The sequence below is a fragment of the Plodia interpunctella genome, chromosome 11 (genome assembly GCF_027563975.2).
Source record: "Plodia interpunctella isolate USDA-ARS_2022_Savannah chromosome 11, ilPloInte3.2, whole genome shotgun sequence".
Lineage (NCBI taxonomy): Eukaryota > Metazoa > Arthropoda > Insecta > Lepidoptera > Pyralidae > Plodia > Plodia interpunctella.
Genome location: NC_071304.1, coordinates 7,239,014 through 7,255,818, shown reverse-complemented (window position 1 = coordinate 7,255,818; position 16,805 = coordinate 7,239,014). Strand labels below are relative to the sequence as shown.

At 33.1% G+C, this 16,805-nt stretch overlaps 1 protein-coding gene and 1 long non-coding RNA gene across 2 annotated transcripts; one reads left to right on the top strand and one right to left on the bottom strand.

The window, feature by feature from the left end:
• Nucleotides 1–10,018: 10,018 nt before the first annotated feature.
• On the bottom strand, nucleotides 10,019–12,242 carry LOC128673620 (uncharacterized). Its single transcript, XR_008405098.2, has 3 exons — nucleotides 11,867–12,242; nucleotides 10,663–10,838; nucleotides 10,019–10,236 (listed from the first exon to the last, which is right to left on the bottom strand). It is a non-coding gene; the product is annotated as an uncharacterized LOC128673620 (long non-coding RNA).
• A 748-nt stretch (nucleotides 12,243–12,990) lies between these two features.
• On the top strand, nucleotides 12,991–16,227 carry LOC128673533 (uncharacterized protein). Its single transcript, XM_053751448.2, has 4 exons — nucleotides 12,991–13,853; nucleotides 14,346–14,555; nucleotides 15,041–15,274; nucleotides 15,837–16,227. Exons 1-4 carry the CDS (start codon nucleotides 13,314–13,316, stop codon nucleotides 16,038–16,040), a joined length of 1,188 nt encoding a protein of 395 aa, XP_053607423.1. The 5' UTR covers nucleotides 12,991–13,313; the 3' UTR covers nucleotides 16,041–16,227.
• Nucleotides 16,228–16,805: the final 578 nt, after the last annotated feature.

The window sequence follows — 16,805 nt, the reverse complement described above, 5'->3', positions numbered from 1 at the left end:
GTGGTATGCATTGCGTTTATACTCGACGGTTGGGGTGCGTGTACTTTCGCCGTCTAGGGAAGCTGCGGAAGGGTGAGAGAGCTCAAAGTCAAGGCAAAGGTCATGGTCACATTGATCACACCCTCAACTTGGACGGTGAACCACCGCGGTTCTTATTACTATAACTACTTCACACATAAATACTAGGGTTTCATTTTCTTTAATTTGTATCACAATACTTTAACATATAACTATTTGTTGTAGTGTCTTTGTATTGATTTCTAGAAAACAACTTCTTTTTACATAAGTAAAATAATCAAATTATAGATGCTACAACCCTAAATAATATTCCTAACATAATTAGAGATAAATATAAAGAGTTCAAAAGACAGGATGTAAACATATTCATCGCTTTTTTATTTCGCAAGTATTTCATAAAAATAACAAGTAACGATGAGTATGAAAAACACCGATCTCGTTTATTTTAATATCCCATGGATTATTGGAAAATCCTTATTTGTTGTTAGCATCTTATGTAATTGAACCCCTGAGTTGATACTATTATTAATACATATTGCATTATTGTATTGTAGACATACTTTCATTTTAATACTTCAGTGTTTTCGAACTTTTTACAATTCGTATAAAAAAATTATGATTAATAAATTTTATCTGACGCAAAAAGTTGGAAAATATATAATATACTAGCTGCGCTGCAGGGCATCGCTCCCATGGGAATTACGAGATGGAAGTGCCTACCCTATCGTGTTATTCCGAGTTATATTCTACCCGTAAACCAAATTACTGTGTACAAATTACATAGGTATAGTAATCGAGTATTTCATAACAATCTGTTCAGTAGATTTTGCGTCACAACTTTCGCATTTATAGGAACAATCACTGTGTAGGTTCATAATGTTTTCCTTCACCGGCACAAGATAGTTATTGGTATAAAAACCACCTACAGACTCAAAAGATACGAGGTACAGTCGGTAGTCCCGATATATGCCTCTTGACACTGACTCCCGACTTGGGACGGAGTATTATGTATTTGATTTCGGATTTTTTGTCACCATTGACAACGAAACTAAGTGCCTTTATTAATATAATATACATATACTGACTTTGCAAAATTAATTCCTTTATTGAAACCAAAAATTCTCATGTAAATGAACCCGGTAAAAAATAAACAGATCCATCCAGGATTTTTTTAATGTTTCATTACAATTTGTTCGCTGGGGAAAGTTGTTATGCTTTACAATACAAGTAAGCCTAGATAAATATAAAAATCTTGCCACATTTATTAAATTAGAGGTAAAATCGTGACGGGTAGCCAACCGAAAAACGTAAGCATGTGGCACGCACGAAAAAAACATGTGTCTCAAATTCTAAACTATAAAAAATATATTAGTTCTTGCCGGAACTATCTGCCATCTTTAGTAAGTAATTCTCGTGGTTTGGAATAATTTCTGTTGCATGATCACTCATTAACGTTTTATATGATTTTGATAAAATCTATATACCTACTTAATATATCGCTACAAACATTTCTACTTTTTTTTTGTATCACTTTTTATGCACCTACCTAACCTCTAAAGATTAAATACGTGATCTAGAAATACACTTATCATATTCGCATGATTTTGACGACTGCACACTTTTAATTAAGTATAATGTATTGTACAATCAGTAGTGGTCAATATTAATGTGCTTATTTCACGGAATAGAAATATTACAAATAAATATATTATAAGTACCTATCTCAGGTACCTATCGATTTAAAATACTTATGAAATTTTTTACATTTCGTCACCGTACCAATATAAAAATGTACATATTATAAAAAAATAAAGTCGCGTCTGACGGTCCATATGAACGCGATTAATTTAGATAAGTAATAATACCAAACGGATTTTTTTAAGGTTTTCAACAAAACATATTGTGATCTAAGATCTCCTGGCCGCTCTCGACTAAAGTGGTTCGATGACATAAAGGATTGGACCGGACTTAGATACAACCAACTGAAAATAGCGGCCCAAAGCCGCGAGGGTTTCCATCTGCTGACCTCCAAACTTCAATTCGAAGATGATAATGATATTGTGATCCCTGAGTAAGGTTCAGGTGTAAATTTATTATTGTTTTACCAGATGGTACAGACTACTAGCAGTTAATACCCAGTACCTACACATAATTTGTTTAAATCAATCTGTACTTAGATAATCTCGTCTGTGATATTATTATTATATATAACAATTGCTTTATATAGGTATAGTAATAAATAATTATGTTGTTGATGGTTAAAAAACCTTTCCCACATAAAAGGACGACCATTATATTGCCAGTACACGTTTTACGACGGCAATTTTAAGCTTCCTTCGGGACTCCGGGAGTTAGTTCGCAGGAAAATACAAATTTTAATAGATTCCCATGTAACCTACTTCATTAGGGTAACTGAATGCATTCGCACGGTCTAATTAAGGCCGTTTACACATTGATAACATCTTACACACGTGCGTGTTCAAATTAATTCATTTATCAATCAGTATGTCTTGATAGAAAGGCCTTTTTCTGACATGCTTTTATCAGTTTTACGTCCCGAAAGATGTGATCTGTTTTCTTATTCTTATCGAGTGTGTTAAGAAACACTCATCTCAGATTTTATTCAAGTCTCATAAAGGCACCTGACATGACCATGATTTTTTACAAATAGGTACAGCCACATCGCCCACACTATTGAATTAAATATTCACATAGTGTACTGAACTTCCTCATAAATTGTATTTATAGAAATAGTTACTTGTAAACTTCAGAACTCGAATCGTGTAAGTCAACGATATGCTTCGAAATGTAACTTTTCTGCATTCCATGATGATTCGTCTTCTCAACTTAAAAGTCTATACCTAATTATACCTACGCGGTTTTCGAGTTTTGCGACTAGTATAATACCCCATAAGGAATAAAGGCTGATACCAGGTGTATGTGATTCCGCCCTAAAATACGATCACTCAATATCGTTCCGAAACATTCGAACCATACCATTACCATACCATCAAAAATCATCAATCCGAATTAATACTTATTATCTATAAAGATTAATACAATTCAGTACCTTTTACTTACCTATCCGCATCACTCTCTTGGAACTGAAAGAAGCTCCCTTAGTAAGTAGGTATATAATTAATAACAAGCATCTAGGCCTTTTCATAATATTGTGACGTAAATATATATTAGGTACATATTTAGTACTCTACTCCACTGCATATCCTAATTTTTGTTTCGCGTATATGAATAATTAATTATTGTTCATAAAGTTGATAAATTAAAAAAAAAATACCTTGTTTTGAATATTATCCCGAGATCAACCGAGGAAGCCTCTGATTTATTTGAGTTATTAGACTTTACACCTTTATCACTTTTTAAATTTTACGACATCCGTCGGAGAGATAGGGTAACTATTCCAGTGCAGCGTTCACAAAGTGTGATGCGCGGAGCATAGAGCAAATAACCAATAAATAATGATCAAAAATAATCTACTTATTCGAGCTGCAAAAAAATTGGTTTTACTGAAAAAAAAAACTTACTACGTTTTCAAATTATGTGGTTCCGCCAAAAGATTTGCCTCCCAAAAGGGTTCCATATTTAATGTGTATGTGTGACATGTACAACAAATCCACGAAAATGAATTTAATTTGAATAATTTACTCAATTTAATTGAGCTTATCGGATTAGCATGGTGGTACAGCCTGGATATTAATTGGAACAATAAAGAAAGTATTTGCTAATTCCAGCTAATTCTTGTCCATTACATAAAATAAGACATACATACATACATACAACACGTTAAATTTATAACACCCCTCTGTTTGCGTAGGTTATATTATTATTGTTTTATAGAAGGCAAACAGAAAAAGGCGTGCACCCCGCAACACTAAGGATGTCACACGCACGTTGTCGACCATTACATGTCGACCAGCCATTCTGTCCGCGTAACTCTACTGTTCTATTAGTATGCCTAAAGGGAGAAAATAATCCATTTAGTCCTACTATCTGTGGCCTAAGGTCTTTTGCGACAGTACCTACCCTGTAATTCTGCCTCTATCTCACTTCAAACTGGAACACAATGATATAGAAGCATTGCAGTTTGACTGCACAAATAGATGAGAATAAAGTACCTATATATCAAAGTCTACTTCTGGTAAAAATATAACTTTTTAGGGGCTACTAATAAAAGCCCAATTTGTTCACAAAATGTACCTATAACATGCTATTTAACTTAACACAATAAAACTTTACAATCACTGCCGTACCGATAGGTAAACCCATTGAGAGCTAAACGCGTGTGCGTGCATTTCTTACGTTGAAAACAAAAACAATCCATACATATGAAACGCAGAGTTTATATAACGAATCTTTGATAGTATTACATTTTTTTCAGTAATAAATCAATTTCAAATAATTAAAAGAAATCGTGATTTTAATTAAAATTTTAGCTTTCTGTCCCCCAGCTAGGACGTTTTTTTTTGCTCAAAACCAATATCGTGCGCTTCGCTTGCTCAGTTTCTCATTACCATTATTCACAAAATCACTAGCACACATTGACGCGTGTGATTCCCGCCTTAGAGTGACCTTACGTGGATGTCGTACCAACCGAACTATAAAAAGCTCGGAAAGCTTAATAGGCAACGACAGCATTTCCTAAAAGGCACGACGACAAGTAGATCGTGAAATGACACCCAAATCTTCAAATGGTTTATTTACTAAACGGACTCTAGGCTTCAGAGAGTCAGGATCGGGAATAGAACTGGGTATACAAGAGAAGCGAAGTTATACATAAATAATAGGTTTTTACAAAAATGTCATTTTTGACACAAGCTTGTATTATGGACAGAAAGATCTTATTACATTCAATGTGTGCCAAAAAAATTCATGTCCATGCAATAAACCGATAAGGATTTCACACGCCTGGAGCCTGGGAGATCAGGTCACTCATATCATAATAATGCATTATTATCTAAACTAAACATGTGTACAACATTTCAGCTCAATCGGTTGAAGATATCTGCTTAAAAGTTGATTTGTAACATTCCATCCGAATAGACATACAAACATGCATTGCAATAAAAACTTGTAAAAACTTTTCTCTTGACAAGTCAAATTAACTAATGTAAGATTTCTTCACGATATTGGTAGTGCCGGATGCAGCAATCTTCATGGATATTTTTAGATCAAAATTAACATGCACTAAATCCAAAGGTTTTTGCATATTTCTGTAGTGAAATAAAACTAATTACTTTCATGAGACCTCATGTGGTGAAGAAAGTTTGTTTGCATAAAGTAGATTGTATAATTGCAAGCTAAAATCATGATATCCTCTAGACCGTTTAAGGTTTTGATCTATGAGTTATCGCTAAAATGCCTTAAGTACGGAGATTCACAAAATAATTTAACTTTTATGTTTTTGTACTTTTAAAACAAATATTTTTATATACTTACTTAATTTTATTACTTTATATAATCGAGAGATTACTTATCTAAGAATACATAGGGAAGCGACTTTGTTCTATACAATGTATGTAGTGATATATACACATAGTGATGATTCATATGTGACACCGCCATTTCCAATATGAATCAGCATAGTTTGGAATAGTTTAAGCTCGGTAGGTAGTAATTATTACTTTCTATATAACATTTCTTGGAAGTCGTTAGTGTTATTCAGATAGTATTCCCGTCTGTCAATTGTTTCCTTCAAACTCTTTCCCATCTGAGCATGGATCTTCATTCATTCGATCTTCCTTAAAATGATGAGGCCGAAATTTAAACAACTATTAATTTAGATACCTGCCCTACTACCTACTATGAATAACTTGGAATGATTATGGTATTTATTTTGCTAGTATAACTTTATCCTGTCAATTAATCAACTGCATATACAGGTTTATTGGTAAGTCGATCGACATATGTTTTCACAGTTTAGATATGATCAAAAAACAATTAAAGCTCCTACTTACTTATTCTTATTCGAAAAATATTGTAACAGTTCTCAAGAATTTTTTCATTTAAATGTTTTTCAGGAAACAGTCCATTTTCACATGGGTTTGGGACTTTATTTTTTAACCATCCTAGATATTTCTCATTAATACAGAAAGTTCATTCTAGATAAGTTTGTAAAAATGGATAAGAGGCGCCAAAGGCAAATTAGATTTAATTATGTTTTTTTAAACCTTTTAACTTTAGACACAGTTCTCTCAAAAAAACATCCGAAACTGTTTGTGTGAATAATAATATTAAAAACATACATTTCATTGGCAAAATGGTATAATACTTATGTAAATTATTTCTAGACGAGTGGGTGGTCATTATTATATAATGTATTTAACGGTACAAAACTAAACAAGAAAATATTTGTATTACTCATGCAGGGTCTTTGCATGAGTCATCGTGTGATTGGGAATCGAAAAAAACGCAGATCACTTAAAAATTTACGAGATAACGTCACATTTAGCATATAAGAGCCAAATTAATCACATTTCTTTAACAAATTGTTTTAATAGAAAATTAGAAATAACAAAGCCGGCCAAGTGCGGGTCGGGCTCGCCCACGAAGAGTCTTACGGTACCATTATCTATAAAAACAAGCAAAAAGATCACGTTTTTTTTATGAGAGCTTCCTTAAATATTTAGTTTATTCTGTTTTTGAAGTGAAAACTTCTTTAGCAGCGTTGAGCACTTTTTGTGATGGGTAAAAAATTTTAAACTCACGTCAGGACACGTGACCTTGATCGAAAATTCGTATAGACGTCAAAAATGCACAATACGTTAATATTCAAGTTTTCACATCTGCCGGCTCTCCCGGAGTGCAACCCGTGTTTTTTTTATTCCGTTCAATAGTCAAACTATTGCGGTTCATGGGATGCCTGGTGACGGTACAGACCGATAGAGGAGTCTTAATAGGCCTACGTTTTACCCTTCAGGTACGGAACCATAAAAACTTTTTAGTTTTTAGCTATCAATATCTTCGCCTCTATGAAAATACATTGTATACAAATAAGCCTGTATATGAAAATTTCGGCCATAAAAATCATAGGGTTTATTACGCATTGCATTACATTTATTAAATAACAAGCCGGAACATTGCGATATTATGTGCGCAGACGCAGTAGTGTATAATCAATGAACTCTCTTTTGTTACTTTGTTGCGTAATTGACGAATTAACAGCTTCCATGAGTAGTTTTGGCATTAGAGAGTTGGTTCCTGTGCAAATAAAAAAAACGTTCTAATTTCAATTGCCTTTCGCCTTCGTTCATTTGTTTGTGGTGTTCGAATTTTATAATTAACACACTAAATTAACTATTCCCAAATAGATTTCATTTGTTTTTTCGCTAATACACGTCCAACGACATATTATTATTTTTAACTTTATCGTGTCAATTTTTTATTGCAACAAGATTTTTTATATAATGGAGCAGGATATAGGTATGTTATTCCTAAAGATTGTAAATCTGAGAAAATTTATAATTTCAAGAACAATCATAACTTTAGCAATTCAACAGTTAAAAATCTTAGAAATATACACAATATACGGTTTAAAACACCCTCTGTCACAAGCGAAAGTGTTAGCTATCTTATGGTATCGATTACTTCCAAATTAATTATAGCTCAAGCATCTAACATGATCATAACCAAACGACGTAAAGTATCGAGTTGATTTATTATAAAATATCCAATATAATTTTAGGTTATTATAGTTTATGTAATTAATAACTCAATCTAAACGAATAGGCATACCGTATAATCAACGCTATAGAGTTTCATGCAGGGTAACTTGATGTGCTGTTGACTGTACGTGTACTAATGGTTAGTTTTGTATAAAAAATGTAAGATTTATGTCTCAATCTATACAGCGCCTTTCTATAAAATATAGTGATGTTCAAAATTTTTTTAACAGTCATCGATTTTAAAATAAAGCTGTTATACTCAGATGGACACACAAACTTATTATATTAGAAAATAGTTCTTTTATTGATAAATAAATCAAAAGTACGGAGTACCTACTACTTAATTGCATGGTATAAACAAACTACAGATAATGGCGGAATTGACAGAAGACGAATTGAAGACGTGCGATTATGCCTAGGTTTGCTTTTAATTGCTTAAATTTCTACTGTCAACTATTGTTGACATGCAACAAAATTTAATGTTCAATATGTACAAGTTGCTTGATACATTGTGCATCATGCCCGATGTTGTAAAGGAATATATATTATGGACGAGTATCTGATGAAACTAGCAGACCGTAGAAAACTTTACGATTAGGTAGATAAGTATTCTGAAAAGAAACTTTACGTTTGCAACATTTCAGGGTTCCGTGAGTGATCAAACTTTTTTACAGGTAATAAGGAAAGGAAATATTTTCCTCTTATTCCCTGTGTTTTCTCAATTGCATCATCATATTTCAAGATGTATCGTTGTATGCGTCTTTGTCCGTTTTAGTATAGGTAGTTGATTCTTTACTTGTAGTTGTCAGATCATTGACACGGATCTTCATTTTGTTGTAAAAGGCCAGAAAATGGAAAATATTTTTCAAAATAACCTTTTAACTTTAAAACGTAAATTTATACATTTGGAAACTAGAACGATTTAAAAAGTTATCTTGGTCAATTCTACAAATATTTTAAAGTAGGTACATATTCACCTAAATATACACTGTAAAATACTTATTTGTAGAATTTTCAAAAAGAATTGTACGAGTCATAACCAAAAGAAAACATTTTTGCGTTGATTGAGACGAAAGTTTTGTATGGAATTAATTTTTTTGTTCAACGATGCATACCGCCGAAGCCGAGCCGAATCCAGGACTCAGCTTTGGGCGATAACCCATTATAACTCCATGAATATCATCAAATCATAACCGAAGGTGAAGGTTAACAAATAAGTAGTATATTGGTATAACAAGTTGAACAAGTATTTGTTTAGGAAAATTAGCTCTATTGTTGTGTGAACAATTTTATTTAGCACAAAACCGGATCTACAAGTGAAAGTATTTAGACACTTTAAAAAATCGTCCAAGTTCAGTCAGAAAGGCATAATGAGGGTTCCGTACACGTATATACATAATATACATATAATCAACATACAAGGTTATTTTACAGTGGACATCCATTGCTTTAAATATGTTAAAACGTTTTGCATTGCTAGATTTTATTTTGTAGATGTTGCACCGTTTACATTGATTTATAATTTATTATTTAGATAACTTTGTTTAGTTTAACCCCCTTATTCATAAAATGATAAATCATACTTTAAGCTAAAGTGCTTTGTCTCATTCTGTCAATGCCAAAGTGCGACAGAATTTGTAAAAAGTTATATATTAATAACGTTTCAAAGTCTACGGAACGGATGTACTTACCTAGTTATCTGTAGCAACCTTCCCGGCTTAGATTGACAGTTTCTACATTCTGAGCCTCGCTGATAATATAATTTGAGGAATATACAAATACCTGGATACATTTTATACTGAATTTCATACGAAAGCGGTGTCCGGGGAGAAGATTGTATCATGATTATGGCTGTATCTGAATATGTTTCCTAGAGTCTGAGCTGGAGCCTGCTAAAGACCTCATCTTATGCGAGCTATATTTGAGCTTACGACCGGTCGTAAACCTGGTGTAAAAGTAATTGCCCGGCGTAAACACATCTATGAGTGAGACTGCTATTTACTTGCAAAAGAAATTTTACACCTATCAATCATGAATGATCGAAAAGCGAGTCACGTCCACGACCCATTGAACCGACACCTACCTGAGCCTTTTGTTGGCACTTGGCAGCTCATTCAACCTTCACTTTCGTACACTCCATTAGTTTTATTATTAAATTAGCTTTAATTCATTTTCGAAGCGTATAGAACGATTTATAAGAACACGATAGGATTGGCAAGACCGTTTTTTTCCTTTTGAAGTTGCATTCCTAAATATATGATATGGGTCCTGAATTGAGAATACCTAAGGATAAGTGTTGGTTAAAAAATAAAATAAATATATATCTACTTAAAGTTTTTTTATTTAATGTCGGCGTAATAATAACTATGGCACAAATATACCAAACCTGAGTTTAGTATCAGAAAGAAAGGCGTACGCGAAATAATAACATAAGGCAATAGTTAATATACTGAACATTAAACGGCAAAACCAAACACAGTCACTTTCAAAGCACACTGGTCTCTGGCGTGTTGGTCGTAGGACCATATGCGGGTGTTGACTGGAATAGAAAACAAATAGTCAAATGTGTCTACAAATGGCAAAAAATATAGGGATAGGTACTTTAACTACCTAACACCAACTGATGTAATTACAATAAGTAACCCCTTATATTAAAAACCGGGAAAACGCCCAGATTTAAAAAGGATATCGGAGCCGAAGATTCGGCTTCCTCGACAAATGTCTTTATCTCTCACCCTCGCGTGTTTCTAGTAACTTTTTCGTTCGGCTGTGACACTTGAGGCCTACGATCCGCATAAAATAAGTAGGTAAAATGTTAATTCTGTTCTGACCGGCCGCCTGCCTGTGGCCTGTAGTCAACCCTCTATAAAGATGTTTTAATTTCGAATATTTTAGAATAACAACATCATACTAAATAAAAAATTAAATTTAACTTTCAAATAAACTAAGTAAAAATAATGTTTACTTAATTCGGTATATTTTTTGTTCTTTCTCATGGTCTATTCTGATGAACTTCTTTGCAGCTTGAGTCTGGGGCTGTACATCTCCGGCAACTTGATTGGTTTGCATTCACTAGACGTAGGTATATAGAAAATCAACTATTTTTACGCCTGAATCAGCCAAGTGTCGTCAGACATGTATCTGAAAAATGCAGAAGACTTTTCATTTATTATTTTAGCCTTCTATATTTATGTACTACCTTCTTATAGCGAATCTAGCTTCGCACGGTCAATACGCTGTTTTGCATGTAATAAAAACCTTCGTTAATAAATTGACAATAGTGCAAACTGCATCAAAATCTATTAGAAACAGACAAGGCGCGACGAGCGACTTTGTTTTATACTATTTCAGTTGTTGCAGTTTATGTTCCTGCACAGATATACAAGAATTAAATGAAAGAGGCTTAGTACCTATAGTTTTGCCAGATAATGATCTGTGTACGCCAGGTCATAAATGGGTCCCTATGTCATTTTATATAACACCGAAGTTATGGACAAACTACACGAACTACTTACTATCCACTCGAACGACACAAGAGATTTGCATGACATGGAGATTATAGAGGTATAGTCAAAATGAGTGACTAGGGGAGCAAATAAAATTCGTCCAAGTGAGAATATAGGTCGGAAACTGTTAGTCTAATATAGTATTTCCCCCAGACAATGGCAACACATAATATTTTACCCTGCGTGATCTACAACCTGCACGCAAAAGGACCAGATGCCTCGACGCAATAGCTGTGCCTTAAAGTTTTCACAAATCTTATTCTAGGCATTAGTCGATACGCTAAAAAAGAAGGTCTCTTAAAAGATCATACAATAGTTTTAGATATATTACAAACTTTTGCCCTATGCCATTGTCTATACACATACTATACATATACACATACCTACAGGAAAACATTATTTATCCTTATCCATCGAAATGTACTTGTAAGTAGTTTGTGGTTCAAAGCACATTAATTACCCGGCTTAGCACGGGTAAAAACATAATAAGTAAATTATATACCCTAAACATTCCTCAGGAACCACACTATCTATTGGCGAATACTACATGAAAATCCGTAGTAGTAGTAGTACCTAGTAGCAGTAATTTTTGACTTTATTGCGAACAGACAGACTGACAGACGCGGCAGAGGACTTTGTTTTATAATATGTAAGGATACATACTTTTTAAGCTTATCATAGCGGGGATTGTAGTAGACGTAGTTCAAACTAGCTATATACAGTACTAGCATGAAAAATAATACCAATAAAATTATAAAAGCAAAAAATTCCAAATACCAAAGTACGTTTGTAAACATGCCGTGTGACATTTTTATTTTATATTTTTATTCATTTATAACAGACAGAGATAGAAATTTCCGTAGGTATTGTAATGATCTTTTATCTTGTTGATAGAAAACCACAGTTGTCAAAAACATCCATAATGTCAACGACCTCGCGACGATCAAAATTGGAAATTTTCTATTGAAATGTCATTATCTGCCAGGGACCATTTTTTATATAAGTATGTTTTGGTAGTTCCGAACCCGCGCGCGAGGCCCTTTCTGAATTTATGGGTATGTTCCCACTTATGTCCCTAAGCACGTAAAGAAGTCATATTTCCTGTTCCTGAAAAAAAAACCTAGTTTATTTGTTTAAAGTCCTTAATTTTTTTTTCTTTTGGTAGAATTTACAGGTATAAAAATATTACATAGAATTGCTAATTTTTAAGGTTCCATAACGTAACTTACAGGACGACCTCGGTGGCGCAGTGGTAAAGTTCTTGCCACTGAACCGAGAGGTGCCGGGTTCGATCCCCGGTCGGGTCATGATGAAAAATGATCTTTTTCTGATTGGCCCGGGTCTTGGATATTCATCTGTATGTGTCTTAATTATAAAATATAGTATCGTTGAGTTAGAATCTCATAACACAAGTCTAGAACTTACTTTTAGGCTAGCTTAATCTGTGTGATTTGTCCTGATATTTATATTTATTTATTTCTCACTAGTAGCTACTATACTACTTGCAACAGTTGGGGATATGTATTCCATGTGGGCTAGATAACGCTAGTAGTACCTAATTAACTAGGGTCTTACTGTGAGAATAAAGAGAATAAATTTGGAAGAAGCTGAATCTATTGATTCAGGGTGGGTGCACGCATATTCTATCCTTCCTATTTTTAGTTCATATCTGCTTTTTATTACATTCGCGTCACCATTTATTGGTTTGGCTTTGCTTCGCAATGCCTATATAATAAAAATAACAAAACTGACATTGTCAAGTTGATTATTTTTGTCAACGTCATCCGATTAAATGTCACTTCTGAGTTTTGGCGTGATTGTGGAATTAATTTTTAAATGAGCATTCTTCTAATATTTGGACAAAATGAACCATATTTTTCTGTTTAAGTCATTATACCTCACATATATTTATATATTAAATATTACAACATCTAGCGCAGTTAATACTCCATAAAGAATAAATAAGTCATTCATAGGTATAATGTAAATAGTGAACAGTGTTATCGAAAACCATTGCTGCTTTGATCATTATTTACTAGTCATTCAATTTAGCTTCTAGTTTACATATATTGTGAGTGAAAGAAATAATGGAATAAAATTCATTAATATTATGTATGACACTTACGAATTCGAAGATAGAAACATGAGAGGTACTCTTCGGGATTGGAGGAAGGCGCTCCGTACGCCTGCGACTTATCGAGTCGGGAACACAGTTAGGATTCAACCCCAGTTTGTGTTTCTAATAGCTTTAGTCGGAGTATTTTTGTTAGTGTTATTTTATTACAATTGGTGGACTACAGACCAAACCCATGTAACACATAAATGGACGAGTATTTCACGACGATACAATAGAACATATCCATTTTCTCAGCCAGTGCACAATGGTGATCTAGTGACATTTCGGTTTGGTATAGTAGCCGATTTAGATACAAATTCTAAAAGTAGCACAAAGCCACATACTTATGTTAGTTATTTAAAGAAAGGGTATCTTGTTTATGATAAGAAAAAGCAATATGTGAATGTGAATTGGGACCTAACACCAGCAATACAACTTTCTTCAACATACTCTCATAAAGGAAGAGGCATGGAGCTATCGGAGCTGATTATTTATGATGGCAGATTGCTCACCTTTGATGATCGCTCTGGTATGGTAAGTATAAATTATTTTATTGTATGTTGTACTTCAATGACAGAAATAATTTATGAATGATTTTTCAAGATCTATTTAAAAAAAATGTTCCTTCAAAAATCTGAACTTTGATGTTACATATAAGATTATCTAGAAAAACTTAACTGAAATTTTGTGTAAGACCTATTTCCATCTCACTCTTCTTACTGGGAGCTTCAGGTCCATTTTTCTACTTTTTCTTGGAGGACCTTTATGCATCCAAATTGCACTTTACAAGTTGATACACAAGTCCATCTATACATTTGATCAGTATTTCAAATTCTTGGATACAATCATTTAATTGTCAATAAGCATATAGATATATATTATAATGCACCACTCATTCTGTTTGATAAATTTATGTACTATTAAGCAAAATAGAGAAGGCAATGGCAAACCACTCAATTAATATTGACAATAAAGTCAATGTGTGTGTTTCATGCCAATTAATGACTATCCACTGTTTTCTTTCAGGTCTTCGAAATCATAAACAATAAAGTTGTGCCCTGGGTGATATTGACAGATGGAAATGGATATGCTGAAAAAGGTTTTAAATCTGAATGGGCAACAGTGAAAGATGACATCTTATATGTTGGCTCTATGGGCAAAGAGTGGACTACTGCGGCAGGAAACTTCCAGAGTTATGACCCAATGTGGGTGAAGGCAATCAATATGAATGGAGAGGTAATTTATTTATTGAATAATAGACACTTTCACTTTTACAAAGTTTATAATTTGCGTTATTGGAATATTTATCAGTAAATTTTAACCATGAACTGTGTCAAATAAATTCTTAAGTAATGAAGTTTTGTTTGGTTAGGCTTTATTTTTATTTGAAGGATGTTTGCTTATACCAACAATGAGACTGATTTCATTTTGATAGAATATGTAGGGCATTTCAAGGAGACCATTATCTACTTTTTATTGATAAGCAATATCTTCAACAAATACAACACAGTTATAGAAAATTTGATTGAATTGATTAAGTTATAGTAATGCTTAGATAAACCATTGATGTGCAACATAAGCTTCTTTCTCTATTACCTGTATTACCCTTTTTTCAATGTGGCATACTTTTTATTGGTATCATTATTAGACTTCATAAGTCATATTATTGTTTCTTATTGGACTTATAATAATTTTCCAATGATAAATTGAATATTTTTCAGGTTCAACACCTGAGCTGGGTAAATCAATATAAATCAATCCGAAGCTCCATTGGCATCCAATGGCCAGGGTACATGATCCACGAGTCAGGAGTGTGGTCATCTGTTACTCAGAAATGGCACTTCTTGCCCCGGAGATGTAGCCACGATGCCTACAATGAAACCTTGGATGAAGTGAGGGGATGCAACTATTTGATCACAGCTGATAGTGAATTCAAGACTATACAGGCATTTGAGGTGATAGTCCATTTGTTTGTATATAGTTATTGCATTTAAGTTTGTAGAAAAAACATTCTAAATCAATACAGTTACTGTTTAAAAAAAAGAGTGCCTACTTACAGTAAGGACACTTTCTGCGCCGCACTCTAAAGATTACTTCCCTGCTCAGATTCAGTCAGACTTCAATTGAAAGCTGTTTGTTTTAACTCACGCACATTAACACGTTGCCTTACACGTCACGTACTTTGTCTGTGTGCATAGCGATTCCTTCGCTTCATAAAATAAAATCCGAGTGTCCAGCCAGTACTATAGTCCAAACTTTTAGTTTGAACTTCATTGATGTCATTTCTTCATGATTATAGATGCGGTATTTTGGCCGATCCAAATTTCTATAACTTTTTCTGACCAACTAAAGACGATTTGGCGTCGACATATTTTGTTTCTCTCCATATTACACTAAATGATAAATCAAAATGCAAAGTAATACTAATATATAATATAATAGTCTTTGAAATCCATTGGAATTGAAGCAATTCTCTCTTGAAACAAAAACAAAACTTAATGCTTTTATCTCTTTCAGATCACAAAACGTCAACCTAAATATGGCTACTCATCATTCAAATTTATTCCTGGAACTAATGATGAAGCTATCGTTGCGTTGAAGAGTACAGAGTTCGAAGGGAAGACTGCCACATACATAAGTGCATTTAAAACTGATGGTACTGTATTACTTCATGACTCACTTGTAGAGAACCTCAAGTATGAAGGATTGGAGTTTTTATAATGTTTTTAGTTATGGTGAATATAGCTATCAGACTTTATCAAAAGTAAAGTGAGTAATAGCTAAAGTGTCCAATAACACAACACGGGGATTGGGCATTGTTAGGCTCAAATAGAAATTCGTTATTACAGGAATTGACAAAAATTTAAACTAGAGCATTTAATAGGTATTAATAAAAAAATTACGACGTTATTATATATGTAACTACTCGCCAATTTAAAATTTAGATATTGTCCAAATATTTGTGCTGCACATAAATATTCGAATAAGCCTTTTTCTGATAGCCCAAAAAAACTTATTCACTGAATGATTATTTGTGAATTATAATATTCATAAATAATAGTAAATATAATAATAATATAAATAATAATAATTTATCAAAGGATTTACGCCTCTTCAATTTTGTATGCCGTTGTTAGTCATTTTTTTATATATTACAGATTGTGATGCGATCCACTAAAGTGTTTCAGATTATTGATTATCTCCAGTTTTAAAACGTTAGTAAGCATACTTTAAAATTAATGACGATGGAATAATGTCGCTTTAGTGGACCAAAGAGTGTTGTCGCCATAAAAAATATTATTTTCGAAACTAAAATTTACCTATGATATTCCTTTGATAAATTTTATTTTCGTATTGTATTGACATTTTGAATTTGAAAGAAAAATATGTTGTCTATTTATACATATAGGAAAATTGTAGACTAAAATATAATTGTAAATATGTGAATATAGATATACATTTTGTTAAAAAAGTGTTTTCTTCAAT